Source organism: Indicator indicator, chromosome 17, assembly GCF_027791375.1.
Source record: "Indicator indicator isolate 239-I01 chromosome 17, UM_Iind_1.1, whole genome shotgun sequence".
NCBI lineage: Eukaryota > Metazoa > Chordata > Aves > Piciformes > Indicatoridae > Indicator > Indicator indicator.
In genome coordinates, this window is record NC_072026.1 from 13,650,404 (window position 1) to 13,663,494 (window position 13,091).

A 13,091-nucleotide genomic window follows, 5' to 3' on the forward strand; every position below is an offset into this window, starting at 1 on the left:
GGAGTCCAGATTTTTATACTATCTCTCAGACAATTCAACTGCTTCCAGGAGTGTAAATAATCTTGTATAAACAAAGAATAAAACCGGCTGTCACTGTTCTGTTGTTTTCATCTCACAGACCACATCTAGGCCTGTACGAGATAACTTTGTACGATGTCCTTTTCTAAATATTTTCTCAAAATATCACATATATCAACTTTCAGTAGCTATATTTGCTGCTGTCACATTGGAATTTCAGTAAGAATCATGAAAGAAAGAAGTATTATCTGCATATCATTCTTCTCATGAGAATTTCTCAGTGGACTTCTTCCTTAATCCTTTCACCATTATATAACAGAAAGAAAATCTCAAGCTCAGAGATTGCTTACACTGCAATGGTTTCAAATCTTTTTATGGGGTAAGATGGAAAGTGGGTCTTTTGGCAGCACAGTTCATTGAGAAATTCTGCGGCCGGGGCTTAGGCAACAGATGGACAGATTAATAAAGGATTTCTGTGTTTGCAACCTGTCAGGGTTGAGAACCTTGAAGATTTTTCATGGTAGGGCAGAGATCTGATCTTGTGGACAGTGGAGAGTCCTGAAGTTTTCCAAGTCACATGTGAGGTCTGGATCCATCTCCAAATTCTCATGAAATATTAGCTGTTTGAATCCTGCATATTGCTGCAGGCACTTTTAGAAAGATGGTATGTGCCCTTTTGCAAAGTTGCTCATAAAATTATTCATCTTGAGCATTGCTATAGTGGTCTGTTTTCAGCCTGGAATTCACAACTGCTTCTGACTTCAATTTCAGAGATGTAGCATCAATCGTCAGAATTTTATATGGGAGGTACTGTTCTTTTACTAATCACATGGAAAGCAGTATCTGCTCAGTAAGAGACCACCTGAGCATCTCTTAATATTACCATGTTGATATGATTTTGGCTCTTTCCTACTCAGGTCTCGTACCCATCTATTTAAGGCAACTAGAACTCCTTGTAACTTCAGTGAGATCTGGGCCATGAGTTTCTCACTTGGTGGTATGAGAAGCATAGGTGGTAGCAACAGGAATTGTATACAGAATGGAAGAGTTTGGCACAATATGCCTTCCTCCATCCCACAAGTATTTGTGAGATAGATTGGGTTTTTCTGAATGCAAATGTGAGACAACTAGAACTGAAAGCCTGGGAGCTCTGGTGCGTCAGCTGGGTAGAACCCAACACATCTTCACCAAATGGTTTATTGTATGTGCATTCTGCAGTGGAAAATCATTCCACCAGAGCATTCCAACTGCCCAGGTGGAAAATGTTGGTTGTAAATCAGTCCAAAATGCATTGTATTAGACGTGTGCTTCTGCATTTAGATACTTAACACCTCACAAGGCTGAGTATAAGAGTGCGGTGTGTTACCTGGACTACCTCTGTTACTGGAAGGAACTGAGAAGGTACCACTGAGCTCACTGAAGGTGCATTCTTCCTGCTTCTTTAAGCAAGTCATGCAGTGCAGTGATTTTTGCACTGTCCTAACTAGGCTGCTTCCAGGTTCTCAACCAGCTAGTTCAAAGATACAGGTATTCCTAAGTCATGCTGCAATCTACTGTGCAGACATAGCCTTGGTTATTTTCAAGTGATGTTCTCATACCACTAGTGTGAGATACCTGATCTGGTCCATCTTTGTATTTAGTCCAGCTATCTATATAGGTACCACCTGGCCTTTTTGCTGTCATTTCAATACCCAAAGACCAACAAAGAGTATAGGAGAAAAGCGGTTTCAATATGATACAGAAAACATAGTACCAAAGGAGCTTAAACTTAAATGTGTTACTAATCATGAACATTCTTGGAAGTCAGTGTTTAGTAAAGGCAGCGAGCTTAAAAAATACTCGAGCCAGATGGGCTGATTTGTTTATCAGTGTGCAGCCTTATCTGCTGAGAAATCAAACCAACAAGTGGAATATGGAAACCCTTTCTAAATCCTGCAACTGTGCATTTGTTTCCAATGTTAGCTCCCCCATCTTAATTATATATTCCAGAGTGTACTCAAAAATGTTAGCTCTTTAACTAGAATCTAAATGCTTTGATTCACAATCATTCCATGTAGAAATTATATAATCTGCAATAAACATTCCACTTAAAAGGCACTGTCCATTGTAGTGCTATAAAAGACAGCTGCAGCTACATTTTTGAAGAACTTGTACATGAAGTATATTTTCATGACAGGAGAAAGAACATGTGAAGTCCACTCTATTTCAAGAGCTGATCCAGCTCTTAGAGTGAGGGTGAATTCTCTCCCTGACTTTCTAAATCACCTCTCCTCTGACAATAGCTGCAGCATCCTGAGGTGGAAGGAAGGAGTTCAAGCTCAGAAACACATGATGTCCTTTTGGGTCTCACTAATGTGTATCAAAATTCTCAATGAATATGAACCTAGTATTTTTAGTTACATATCTGTGATGATAAGAATCTAATTCAGATAGTAAAATACTTTTCAGAGCTGCAAAGGGAAGGAATGTCTAGTTCTGCATAAGGCACAAGGTTGACAAAGAATAGAGTTTAAAACCCCCAAAATTTAGCAGTGAAATCTGTGGTAGAAGCTGGTGGGATTGAACCACTGGTGAAAAGCAGAAGATGCTTCATAACCTGTGTCTGACAACTACTTAAGATTCATGGTGGCTGGTGCCAGGGAGACAGGATACAAACACTGCATCTCTTTGTGTCAGCAAGCCCAGTGTCACTATGAATCCAAGGAGACATTAATTCCAAGGGGAGAGTGCTGCCAACTTCTCTCAAAGGAATCCCTTCAACAGCTCCTCCACTTAGGTAGTTATGAAGTTCAGTTTCCAATTAAAGTTATTGCCTCCTGGCATTACCTCTGCTTCATTAAATAAGGAGACAGTTACTTGGGCAGTTAGACTCCACAAGGCCTGCAGAAAGGCAGGAGGAAGAGCCCTAAGTCACTGTGACTGGTACTGCTCAGTTCTGAAATGCAGCTTCAGAAGCTGATGGGCCACATATGTGACAGAATACAATGATTAATTATGAGAGTATCTCAAATGGATGGCTAATGGTTAGAGCTCTGGATCAGGGAAACCAGAGAATTGATTTCCTGCATATCATGGGATGCTGCACAAAAGACATTTCATGCCAGAGACAAGGGAATGGAAAGCTGGCATAAGATGTGCAAGAATGCTCGAGATTCCTATGCGTATCAGGCATGAACCAAGATACACAGAATCACTGCAGAAAGCAGAATACAAATAAACCCTGAAATCACAGGAGATTCCTTGCCCTTTTTTGCCTGACACTGGTACTGATCTATCTGAATTACAGACTCAATTAGGGGAAAAAGACAACCTTCATCAGACTCTCATTTTTAAACAAGATGCTTCCCAGCTAGCAAAATATTGGACTACGATATGTCACAGATAGATTCTAGGAGCAGTTAGGAGAAGATAATGGACCACAACTCAGGAAAGGCTCATTCTGATTATTTTCTGGATATATCAGTTTAAACACACAGTACAAAATTCTAGCTGGAGACTGTGAATAGCAAGAACTTAATTTGATATGAAGAATTTGAGAGTTTACAGGGGCCCTTACTCTTCCTTACTAGGTTATTGTAGAGTCTTTGAAAATCTTTAGGTATCACAGCGTTTACAGCCTCAGGAACAGAATAAAACCCAAACATTTCACTGCCAAATCAGTCCATCTAGAAGCAAAACCAGTCAGTCTAGAAACATTTCTGTTTCTATACTAAATACTGTACAGATATACTAAAAAAAAAAAAAAAAAGAGCAAAAAACTCCTGATCCCAAATGCCAATTACATACCAAGAGTGGGATTTCTGTGACTTAAGATGTCAAAGAAGTCAAAGAAGTAAGCACCTAGTGTAAGCTAACTGCCTGTGCTTCTTCAATAATCTGTGGAGGGAGACAGGCACCTCCAGGGAAAAATTCTTCTCATTCTGGGTAACAGGATGAATCACCCTCTGGGGACAGCATGTTTTCAACAGCTATAAAGCGTATCTAGATTAATCCTTTGCCAACTGAAGTTTAGATTAGCAGGAAAAAGAGACCAGATTTTGTGCACACCAGCACACCAGTCCTTATTTTGATCTGAAAACAGAAAAGGGCTTTATGTTTCCAGCAATTTACCACTTAATCTAACAGTACTAGCTGGTCGAAAAAAGCACACTACCTTACAAACTACCTTTCCTATATATTAGACCATTACAGTTAAAACTCTAATATCAACTAGTTGCCAGAGTCCTAGATCTAACATTGCACGGGATGAATTCCATCCCAGGACACAAGAAAAGTGGCATCATGGCATCAGATGAGTTACCCACTTGAAATGCTTCTTCCTCATCACAGATTGAAAAACGATTCTAGATACCTAGATCAGATACGGATATACATATCTGACAGACAGATGTATATAATTATCAGAAGGACAGATGAATCCTACCAAAAGTTGATAGGTGGGTGCCATCTGTTCTCCAGTAAGGGCAATGAACTCACTCTGATCACAGTTTAACAGCAAACTGACTTGTGCACTCGTGTCCCTCCACCACTGCATACTGCCTCCTGCTCACAGGTCTTGGTCAGGGACCAGATGTTTTCCTCAGACAATGAAACTCTCTGGAGAAAGTCAAATAAAACCCCTTTCTACAATGCTGCATGAATGCTCTTTTATAAGTGGAAATGAGGGGTGCCACTAAGACAGACATTTAGGGTAAAGCTCCAGTCAAACCTAGCAGCCATTAGGCCATGTCGGGAATGCTGTAACAGCCTCGTGAAAGATCCTGCTTAGTCTCTTTCATACAGTGGCTCTTAACAATGAGCATATAATAAATGTACAGTCTGGAAGAATTTACTATAGAGTATCCAATTGGATTTATGTAGTCATAAACTCCTACAGGACTGCTTCTATGATTTACAACAGTCTGCACTAATTATGAAGCTATGCCTGGGTTTGAGATGTAAAAGGCAAATGCTTCCAGGTTGCTTGTACAGTGATACTATACAAATGTACATTTGCCACTGCAGTTTTGAATTGCTTTTTAACAGAGAACCATTGCAAATAACCATGTATCTTAACCTGCTCATACAGAAAACACTAAACTAGAAACTTAGGAAGATGGGGGTTTATTGTGATGGAGTTTAGAGATAAGGGAAGAAGTGGGGAGCAGACAGTCCATACACCTCATCACTGAAACTTGTGCTACTTTCTGCCTGGATTATAGGGGACTGAACTTGGTAGTTTATCCAATCCCTTCCCAAAGCTATACTTTTGATTTCCTTTTAGAAATCACCACAGGAAATACTTACCACAGGACAAACCTAAATTGGTATAGAAGGACATTTACTTCACAGAAGTTTTCCCACACAGATATTTAATGTTGCTGTTACTCAGCACATTAAATAACTATTTCAGAAAGGCCTGTGTCATTAATAGGAATTACCTGGGCATCGTGGGCAGCAGAGCTGTGGTACATGCACAGGGGAAGGACAGTGTAGACTTGGACATCTTATTCTGCTGCACAGTACATTTCCGTTCTGCAGGGGAACATAATACAATCTTCAATGAGATGGACTGTCTTACCAGTTTCTGTGTTCTCTATTCTGCATCTGGGTATTTAAAAACATGCCTTTTTTACAACATCCTCGTGTTACTCACACCAGGGTAAGACCAGACTACTTTCACTTCCTCTGAATTTATGCTGGAGATCAGAACGCAGCAGAAATCCATACAAACCTTAAAATCAAAGGAAGTGCCTAAAAATTGCCTGTAACAATCTTCATTTGTGTTTTTCTTTTGAGCAGATTATGCTTAAGAATTGCATTTCCAAAGCTAAGACACAAATAATGAATGGTGGGTCTCTGAGATATCCCCTACTGAGGGTTAGTTCAAGACCGCAAGAGACAATAGCATCTGTAATTGTTCCTGAAAACTGTGGAGAGTCTTTTGTTTGCATTTTATGGGTTCCCCAGCAGACAAAATCTGGCAGTTGGTAAGCAGCCATTTTTCTAAGAAATATGAGCGAGTCTTGGGAATACTGTTCATTATTCATGTCATTAACATAATAGTCTATTTGACCACATCTAAGTTTGATTTATAATTAAAACACAGGGAATTTTCATTCTCCAGTGTCCGTAACTAGAAAAGACTATCCATTTCAAATTACCATTTCCCATCTATAATTCATCCTCCTAATTTAGCTCTGAGTTCCTCATGTTTATGGCAGGAAAGATCTTTCAGCACGAACACTGATACTATGCTATGACACTAGCTTTAGGTGGTGTCAGGAGTAAGCCCACTTTGTTTTCATATGCCTTTTTGAGCACTGAAATGTTTCCAGTGGAGGTACAGTCTTCCTTAGCTAGCATATGCGTAGGTGTTTCTAGCTATCTCCTTCAAAATAACCCATTGACTCGTAAGTATCTACCTGCAGATCACAGGCTGGAATCACTGTTAGATAATTACTACCCATGAACTGTATTTGTGCATCTGCTTTGGACACCAAAAATGGTATTGCCATCTGTTTCCAATGATGATTGAAATGCATTATACTGATTTTATAAGGGAGGAGCAAATTTTAGGCTGTAGACTCTTTGCAGGATAGGGACTATCACTGATCTGCACAACTCCTTGCTCAGTAAACGATGATCCGAGAGCCTGTAAAGCACTTCCATAGGAGAAAGGCTCACCTGACCGCTTCCATGGCATCACTATCTTTTCACTACTAGTCCTGTAAAATCTCCTGAAGTGCATGTTTACTTTCTGTGCATGATTAGCTGAAGGGGGCCTACAGGAAAGCTGTGGAGGGACATCTTCCCCTCTACACTGCTCTCATGAGACCCCACCTGGAGTACTGCATCCAGTTCTAGAGCCCCTATTACAAGAAAGATCTGGACATGCTGGAACACATGCAGAGAAGGGCCACCAGGATGAGCAGAGGGCTGGAGCACCTCTCCTATGAGGACAGACTGAGAGAGTTAGGGTTGTTCAGTTTGGAGAAGAAAAGGCTCTGAGGAGACCTTATTGTGGCCTTCCAGTATCTGAAGGGAGCCTACAAGAAAGCTGGGGAGGGACTTTTTAGGGTGTCAGGTAGTGGTAGGACTAAGGGGATTGGAACAAAACTAGAAGTGGGTAGATTCACACTGGATGTTAGGAAGAAGTTCTTCATCATGAGGGTGGTGAGACACTGGAACAGGTTGCCCAGGGAGGTGGTGGAAGCCCCATCCCTGGATGTTTTTAAAGCCAGGCTGGATGAGGCTCTGGGCAACCTGATCTAGTGGAAAGTGTCCTCCCCATGGCAGGGAGGTTGGAACTAGATGATCCTTAAGGTCCCTTCCAACCCTGACAATTCTGTGACATTTTGTAAGGGCATGTGGTGATAGACAAGGAGTAATGGTTTTAAACTTGAGCAGAGTAGATTTAGACTGGACGTTAGAAAGAAGTTCTTTACTATGAGGGTGATGAGACAATGGAACAGGTTGCCCAGAGAGGATGTAGATGCATCAACCCTGGAAGTGTTTAAGACCAGCCTGGATGAGGCTTTGAGAGACCTGGTCTAGTAGGAGGTGTCTCTGCCCACAACAGGCAGACTGGAACTAGATGATCTTCCCTTCCCACTCAAGCCATTCTACAATTCTGTGATGTGAATTCTGCAGGGCTCCTTCCCTCCTCAGTGCTGCCAGCGCTACTTCAGTTTGCAGCAGGACAGAAATAATTATTATAAGTTACAACTGATCTTTCACCTGGTAAGACTGATCTTACGCTTAGACTCACAGTGATATTTGGGAGACCAAGCCCTGCTTAAGTCCTGAGAATAGGCCTTCAGCTCCTGGAGGCCTCTGTGAGTCAGTGCCACAGTGAGCACTTCTGAATAGGACTCTTCCCAGCTGCGTTAGCAGCGCTGAGTGTGAAGAGCATTCATTTTAGTCCCTGAAGACTATGAACACAAGCAAAAAGCTGCTATTTAGAGAATAAAATAATGATCTGACAAATTGTGAGTGCTCTGATTTATCTGACAGTAACAGTTAACAGTCTCTACTATGTATTAGCGGGGAGGAGGAGTTGTAAAAGCAAGGGGGAACAGGGTGACAACCCTGAATTATGTTTAGTTTTATTCTGGTTTAAGTATGTAATACTTTACTATATGCACACAAAACCAGGAAGGGGTTTTTGTTTGTTTGTTTGTTTTTCCCTGATCTCAAGCTGGATGCAGCAGAGAACTCTGCCTGTTGCCTGGCTGATAGGACTTCTTTTGTGCAGAGATCACATGGATCATGATGTCTGAGGCCAGCAAAGAAATTTTGGTCACACTGGTGATGAAGACCCCAGGGGATACTTTTGCTTTTCTTTGTAGTGTTCTCAGTTGCTGCTTCAGACTGTCCATATCCATTGCCTTACTAATTTAATGCCACGGAATCATAGGCAGGTTGCACTTAGGTCTCTCTTATTTGCTGTCTGTGGCACACTTAACTTTCATTTTTTACTCTGTAATATTTGGTTTAAGACCTGTGCTTGTGCACATCAAGGCATGTGTTCTAATACTTTATCTAACCTTAATTTTGTTAAAATTATAAATTATTGAGAGTTTCTTGATGATCTGGAGCTTTTACTGAGGGCGTTTCTTTTGGCCAAAACAAAGCTCAAATGAACAGCTGGATGCTGCAGTTGTTATATGAAGTCCTCCTTCCAGGCAACAAGAGTCACATCCCAGAAATCCCTCAGCATGGTCAGTGCTGAATTAACCCCAAGGTACATTTTGGACCCTCACCATACAACAAAGGCAAAACAGAACAAACCACAAAGTGGAGGAGTCCAGAACCACTTTCAAGCTGCATGAATTGATAATTAACAGAAGCAGTTTCCTTCTTTACTGACCTTGTTTCCCTGAACTGTCACTCCAGTCTTCCATTCCCATGTGTGAAAGAAAGAAATAAAATATATCCATTTGTTGGAGACCTACAGTGTGTGGGGATGCCTGGATCACAGCAGTGCTGTTCTTTAGAAGAGCATTCCATGCACTTTCCCATCCCTATAGACTAATATATTCCTAAAAATCACTGAGCAATGATTTGTATCCATATCTCCAGGGTTTCCAGCGAATTTCATCCCCACCCAGGACAGCCTTCCAGCAACATAGTGAATGTTTTACCACACACAGACTCTGAGGGAGTTCTCAGTTCTGCATGTAGATCAGAAAATGCAAGTGGAAACTCCTTTCTGCTATAATCAGGGGCTTTTCCATTTCTTCTACACTGCTTTTTCTCTTACAAATGCATTCTGCTGCACAGATCTGAGATCAAGCCAAGCTTGTGGGACTACTGTTTGTGCATCTCTGCACTAAATTGTAGTAGCAGATCCCTCAGAGCAAATGCTGCACAGAGGCCCAATATTTTACACTTACATGGGGGAAAATGGCCAAGAAAACTTTATTCTGCATTAAACACAGCAGACAAAACTCAGCATCTGGAGTGCCTCATGTGTTAGTGATTAAGATCCCATATTGTTTAGTCATTTTAAAGTATTCTAAGGGATATATCCTGCCCTAATTTTCCTGTCCCCCTCAGCTGTATATGACATACTTAGGAGACCTGTGACTGCTGTGTCTTTGTATCAGGCATCGATTGTTGGTAGCCAAGGACCTGTCCTTTCACATCCTACCCAATTCTCTGTACTCCCCACACTCTTTTCTCATTTTTCACTATCTCATTCTTCTTTCATAGGTGTTTCCAAATGGCAATATCCAAACCTGTTTTTTCAGCACTTTAGGGCAGCAGATGCTTTGACTAGAAATGCCTCTAAAGATGTGGCCACGCTACATACATCAAAACACTACCAAGTTCAGGTTCAGCATATCCTCCATATTGGTGGAGCCACAAAGATTTAGTTAGTGAGGTCCAATTATTCAAGATGTAATGCTCAGCACTGACAAAGCTTCTGGGCTAATTGAGGAGCTGTTCTGTCTACCCCATGCAAGTATTTTTTGCTAATATTGGCCTTCTCTGTTAATGTTTTCCCTTTGCTAGTATCACCTGCCCCTATTCCCTGCAGGATCCACTAATGAATAAAGGTCTGGGCTTTCCTGAATTGTAGGTGCATCAGAAAGGATTCTAATCAGTTAAGCAAGTAGAAGAAACTGTAGGGTCAGTAAATCAGTAGTCCTACCTCTGAACAAAGACAGTTAACGCAGTACACAAGGCCATAGGGTTCTAGATAAGGATGCCATCTTTCTCCTACGCGATACTTCTTATCTTGAAACACACAGTATGTATCTGAATCTGTAAAATAGTAAAGAATTGAAAGTGCTATGAATGAATGGCCCCATTCCATCCTTAAAAAAATGGCTTTACGTGTGCAGTGGTTTTTGTACACCACATTTGTAGACAGTACATAAAATTTTGTAAATAATTACTATTTTTTCTTTCCCTGGATAATCATGCAGCAGAAGTATCCATAATTTCATGTGCTATTGTTTCTAACCTCTCAAACCAAAACACGTAGCATGGCTTCCTATCTTTTCCAAATTGTATCTCCTGCACTAGCTGACAAAATGTCTTTCATACAGGGTGAGTTTATCCTTTTACCTGCTAAGCCACAGGCTAAGATCCTGTTAGGTAACAAAATGGAAGCGCTTGATTGTTCAGACAGGTCTGTAGGAAACGAGTTTCACTGTAAAAACCAAAGCAAACAGCTTGGGACAGGAAACCTCCAGGTTGTACACCAGAGAGATTTTGAAGAACAGGACCACAGAAGGAAGGTAAGTGCACAGCATTTACACTTCATGATCAGTATCTCCATGTTTTAACAACCTAATAAAAAAGTTTGTCACAGTATTTCAGAACAATTTGTGCTAACCTACAGATGCATCAGCATTGAAAATATTTTAAGATCTTTCTGCTCATTAAGCACTTTGAATCTTACAGGTACAGTTTTGCAGACATTCATCTAGCTGTCAGGCATTGCTGCCCTGTCTCTCTGTCACGTTACAGTTTCACATTGAAACTCAACTCGCTCCAATAAAGGGTGTTTCTCATATATTTCTAGGAGATAATTTCTTCCTGTTATCTTAATGATGTCCAAATTGAGAATAATTCATTACCCTTGGTATAGATGTCAATTCAGGGTATCAAACCTGAATCAAAATACCAGTCTTCCAAGTAATCATCTAAGCAAAGGACATTCCTCACATTTACTGGGCTAAAAGCAGGTAGCAAGAAGGAGGGATTATTAGTAGCAATTGTGATCTGCTTTCACTTCACACAACAGCATGACGAACGAATTGCAAGAAATAAAAAAGCAGAAGGCTGAAGTGGGGTTTGGTAACTTCTCACACTGTGCTTTCTCTGAGCAGGGATACTTGCATACTGTTTTCTTTTAAGTTTGACAGAGAAGATGGCCTCCTTTGGGACTCACTCTTTTTTTAAATTATTTTATTTTATTTTAATTTACTTCCTTAGAAGCAGAAGCTGCTGCTTCTGAGACTGAAAATTTTAACTGCTTCTCAAGGGCAAATGATCTTATGTAAGAAGGCAGCCAAAATCCATCCTGTGCAGGTGGGAAGAGTATTTCCGACAGCTAGTAGCAAGGCTGTGTAAGTGAACTACACCAATAACTCCTAGACTGTTTTTGGGCAGTTATTCTTCCTTGCCATGCTTTCTGAAATGTGTTAACATCTCCCACGGATGACAGGCTTTGTAGAAACATTCCCTTTGTTTGTTTGTATTCTTTTCAGTTCTTCTCATCAAGTTTTTGACAGTGCTTACACTCTTAATTTTCTCCAAGGATGTATCTAATCCAGTTCATATGAGGTTGTTTTTGGAACACAACAGACTAGTCTTGGACGAGTTTTACACTAACTGAAAACTTCAGCACAATAGTCTTACGCATGGGACAAAATCCAGATAATCCCTCAGATGTTTACAGAGGTCACTGAAATGGAATTAAGTACTCTCTTGATTCAGGGTATGTGAAATGAAACAGATTCTCCAACTGATCTGTTCTTTGTGATACAACGAAACTTGTACAGCTTTAGGAAAATGCGCCCCAAACATGGGTGAAACGTGGGTATGCCCTGATTCTACCAAATGGCAGATCAGGAGGAAGAAGAATGTTAGAAGGTTTTGAACTCAGATCCACAGTTTAGGACATTCTTGTGGAAAGACATTTTCTGAACCACCTCTATCAACAGAAGTGAAATGTCAAAAGTGGGTGATTGTGACAGCTTTGCTTGAAGGCTACTTACGTTTTACTTGTTCTAGTTTACCTCCATCTATGAAAAGGAGACAGAGCACACCAAAAAAGATAAAATCTTCCAATATCCACTTCCTTCTCATCTTTATCGACAAAAGGAAAAGTTAAGAGCCTCCAAAGCAGAGAATGTTGTGCTGTTGGGAAAGAAAAGATTAAATTAATTAAACTAAAATCTTGTAAGATACTTATCTTCACTGACATGATTTCATCCAGCACACAGAAATCCTAAACTGCCAGATCCAAAAAAACTGTGTCTATCATGGATCTTCACTTCACGGAAACAGCTTTGGCTTCAGATCATTTCATTTTTGGAAAAGGGGCCACATTCCCACTCATCGAAGCTGAAAACTTTATTACTTCTAATAAAGTCCTTATTTTACTCCAAAGCAGAGAAATCTGGCAAGCAAGCAATCCAAATAGTTCTCTTTCACAAGAAACTAGTTTGGGAAATGTTCCTGCAGATTGGCTCTTTTGGATGTACCTTAGGAAACCGAGGTGTCAATTGTAACGTCTTTGCATCATCATAAAATTAACCTGGGGTGGACCTGGTGTCTTGGTGGCTCTGTGCTGTAGAGATCCACACTCATGGTTCAGTGCTGGCCATGCTGTAGTCATTGGGAGTTTTCCTCACTGCATCCAACAGGCTTCTACCATCACTCAGTTAACCCCTCCTCCCCTCACCCAGCTATCATTTTTCTGGGATTGTGGATGATTAATTTTTCTAGAGTTAACCCTTCTGTTGCCTTGATGTCTAAATGTAGAATGGGGGAATGGCATGTCATCTTTGTTCTTGTGGATCTGTAACGTCAAAATCCCACACATGGAGCAAATCTGAACTTACCCTCTGTGT

The 13,091-nt window shown here is 40.7% G+C and overlaps 1 protein-coding gene across 5 annotated transcripts in view; it reads right to left on the reverse strand.

Annotated features, from left to right (window-relative positions):
• The window catches only part of CHRDL1 (chordin like 1), a 38,504-nt gene extending 26,180 nt beyond the window's left edge, over nucleotides 1–12,324 (reverse strand). For all 5 annotated transcript variants that reach the window (XM_054388637.1, XM_054388636.1, XM_054388635.1 and 2 more), the window contains exons 1-3: nucleotides 12,234–12,324; nucleotides 10,157–10,269; nucleotides 5,439–5,532 (exon numbers count right to left, since the gene is read on the reverse strand). In XM_054388637.1, the coding sequence (XP_054244612.1) occupies nucleotides 5,439–5,532; nucleotides 10,157–10,269; nucleotides 12,234–12,324 (298 nt within the window). The remainder of the gene's footprint in view (nucleotides 1–5,438; nucleotides 5,533–10,156; nucleotides 10,270–12,233) is intronic.
• Between the last annotated feature and the right edge of the window lie 767 nt (nucleotides 12,325–13,091).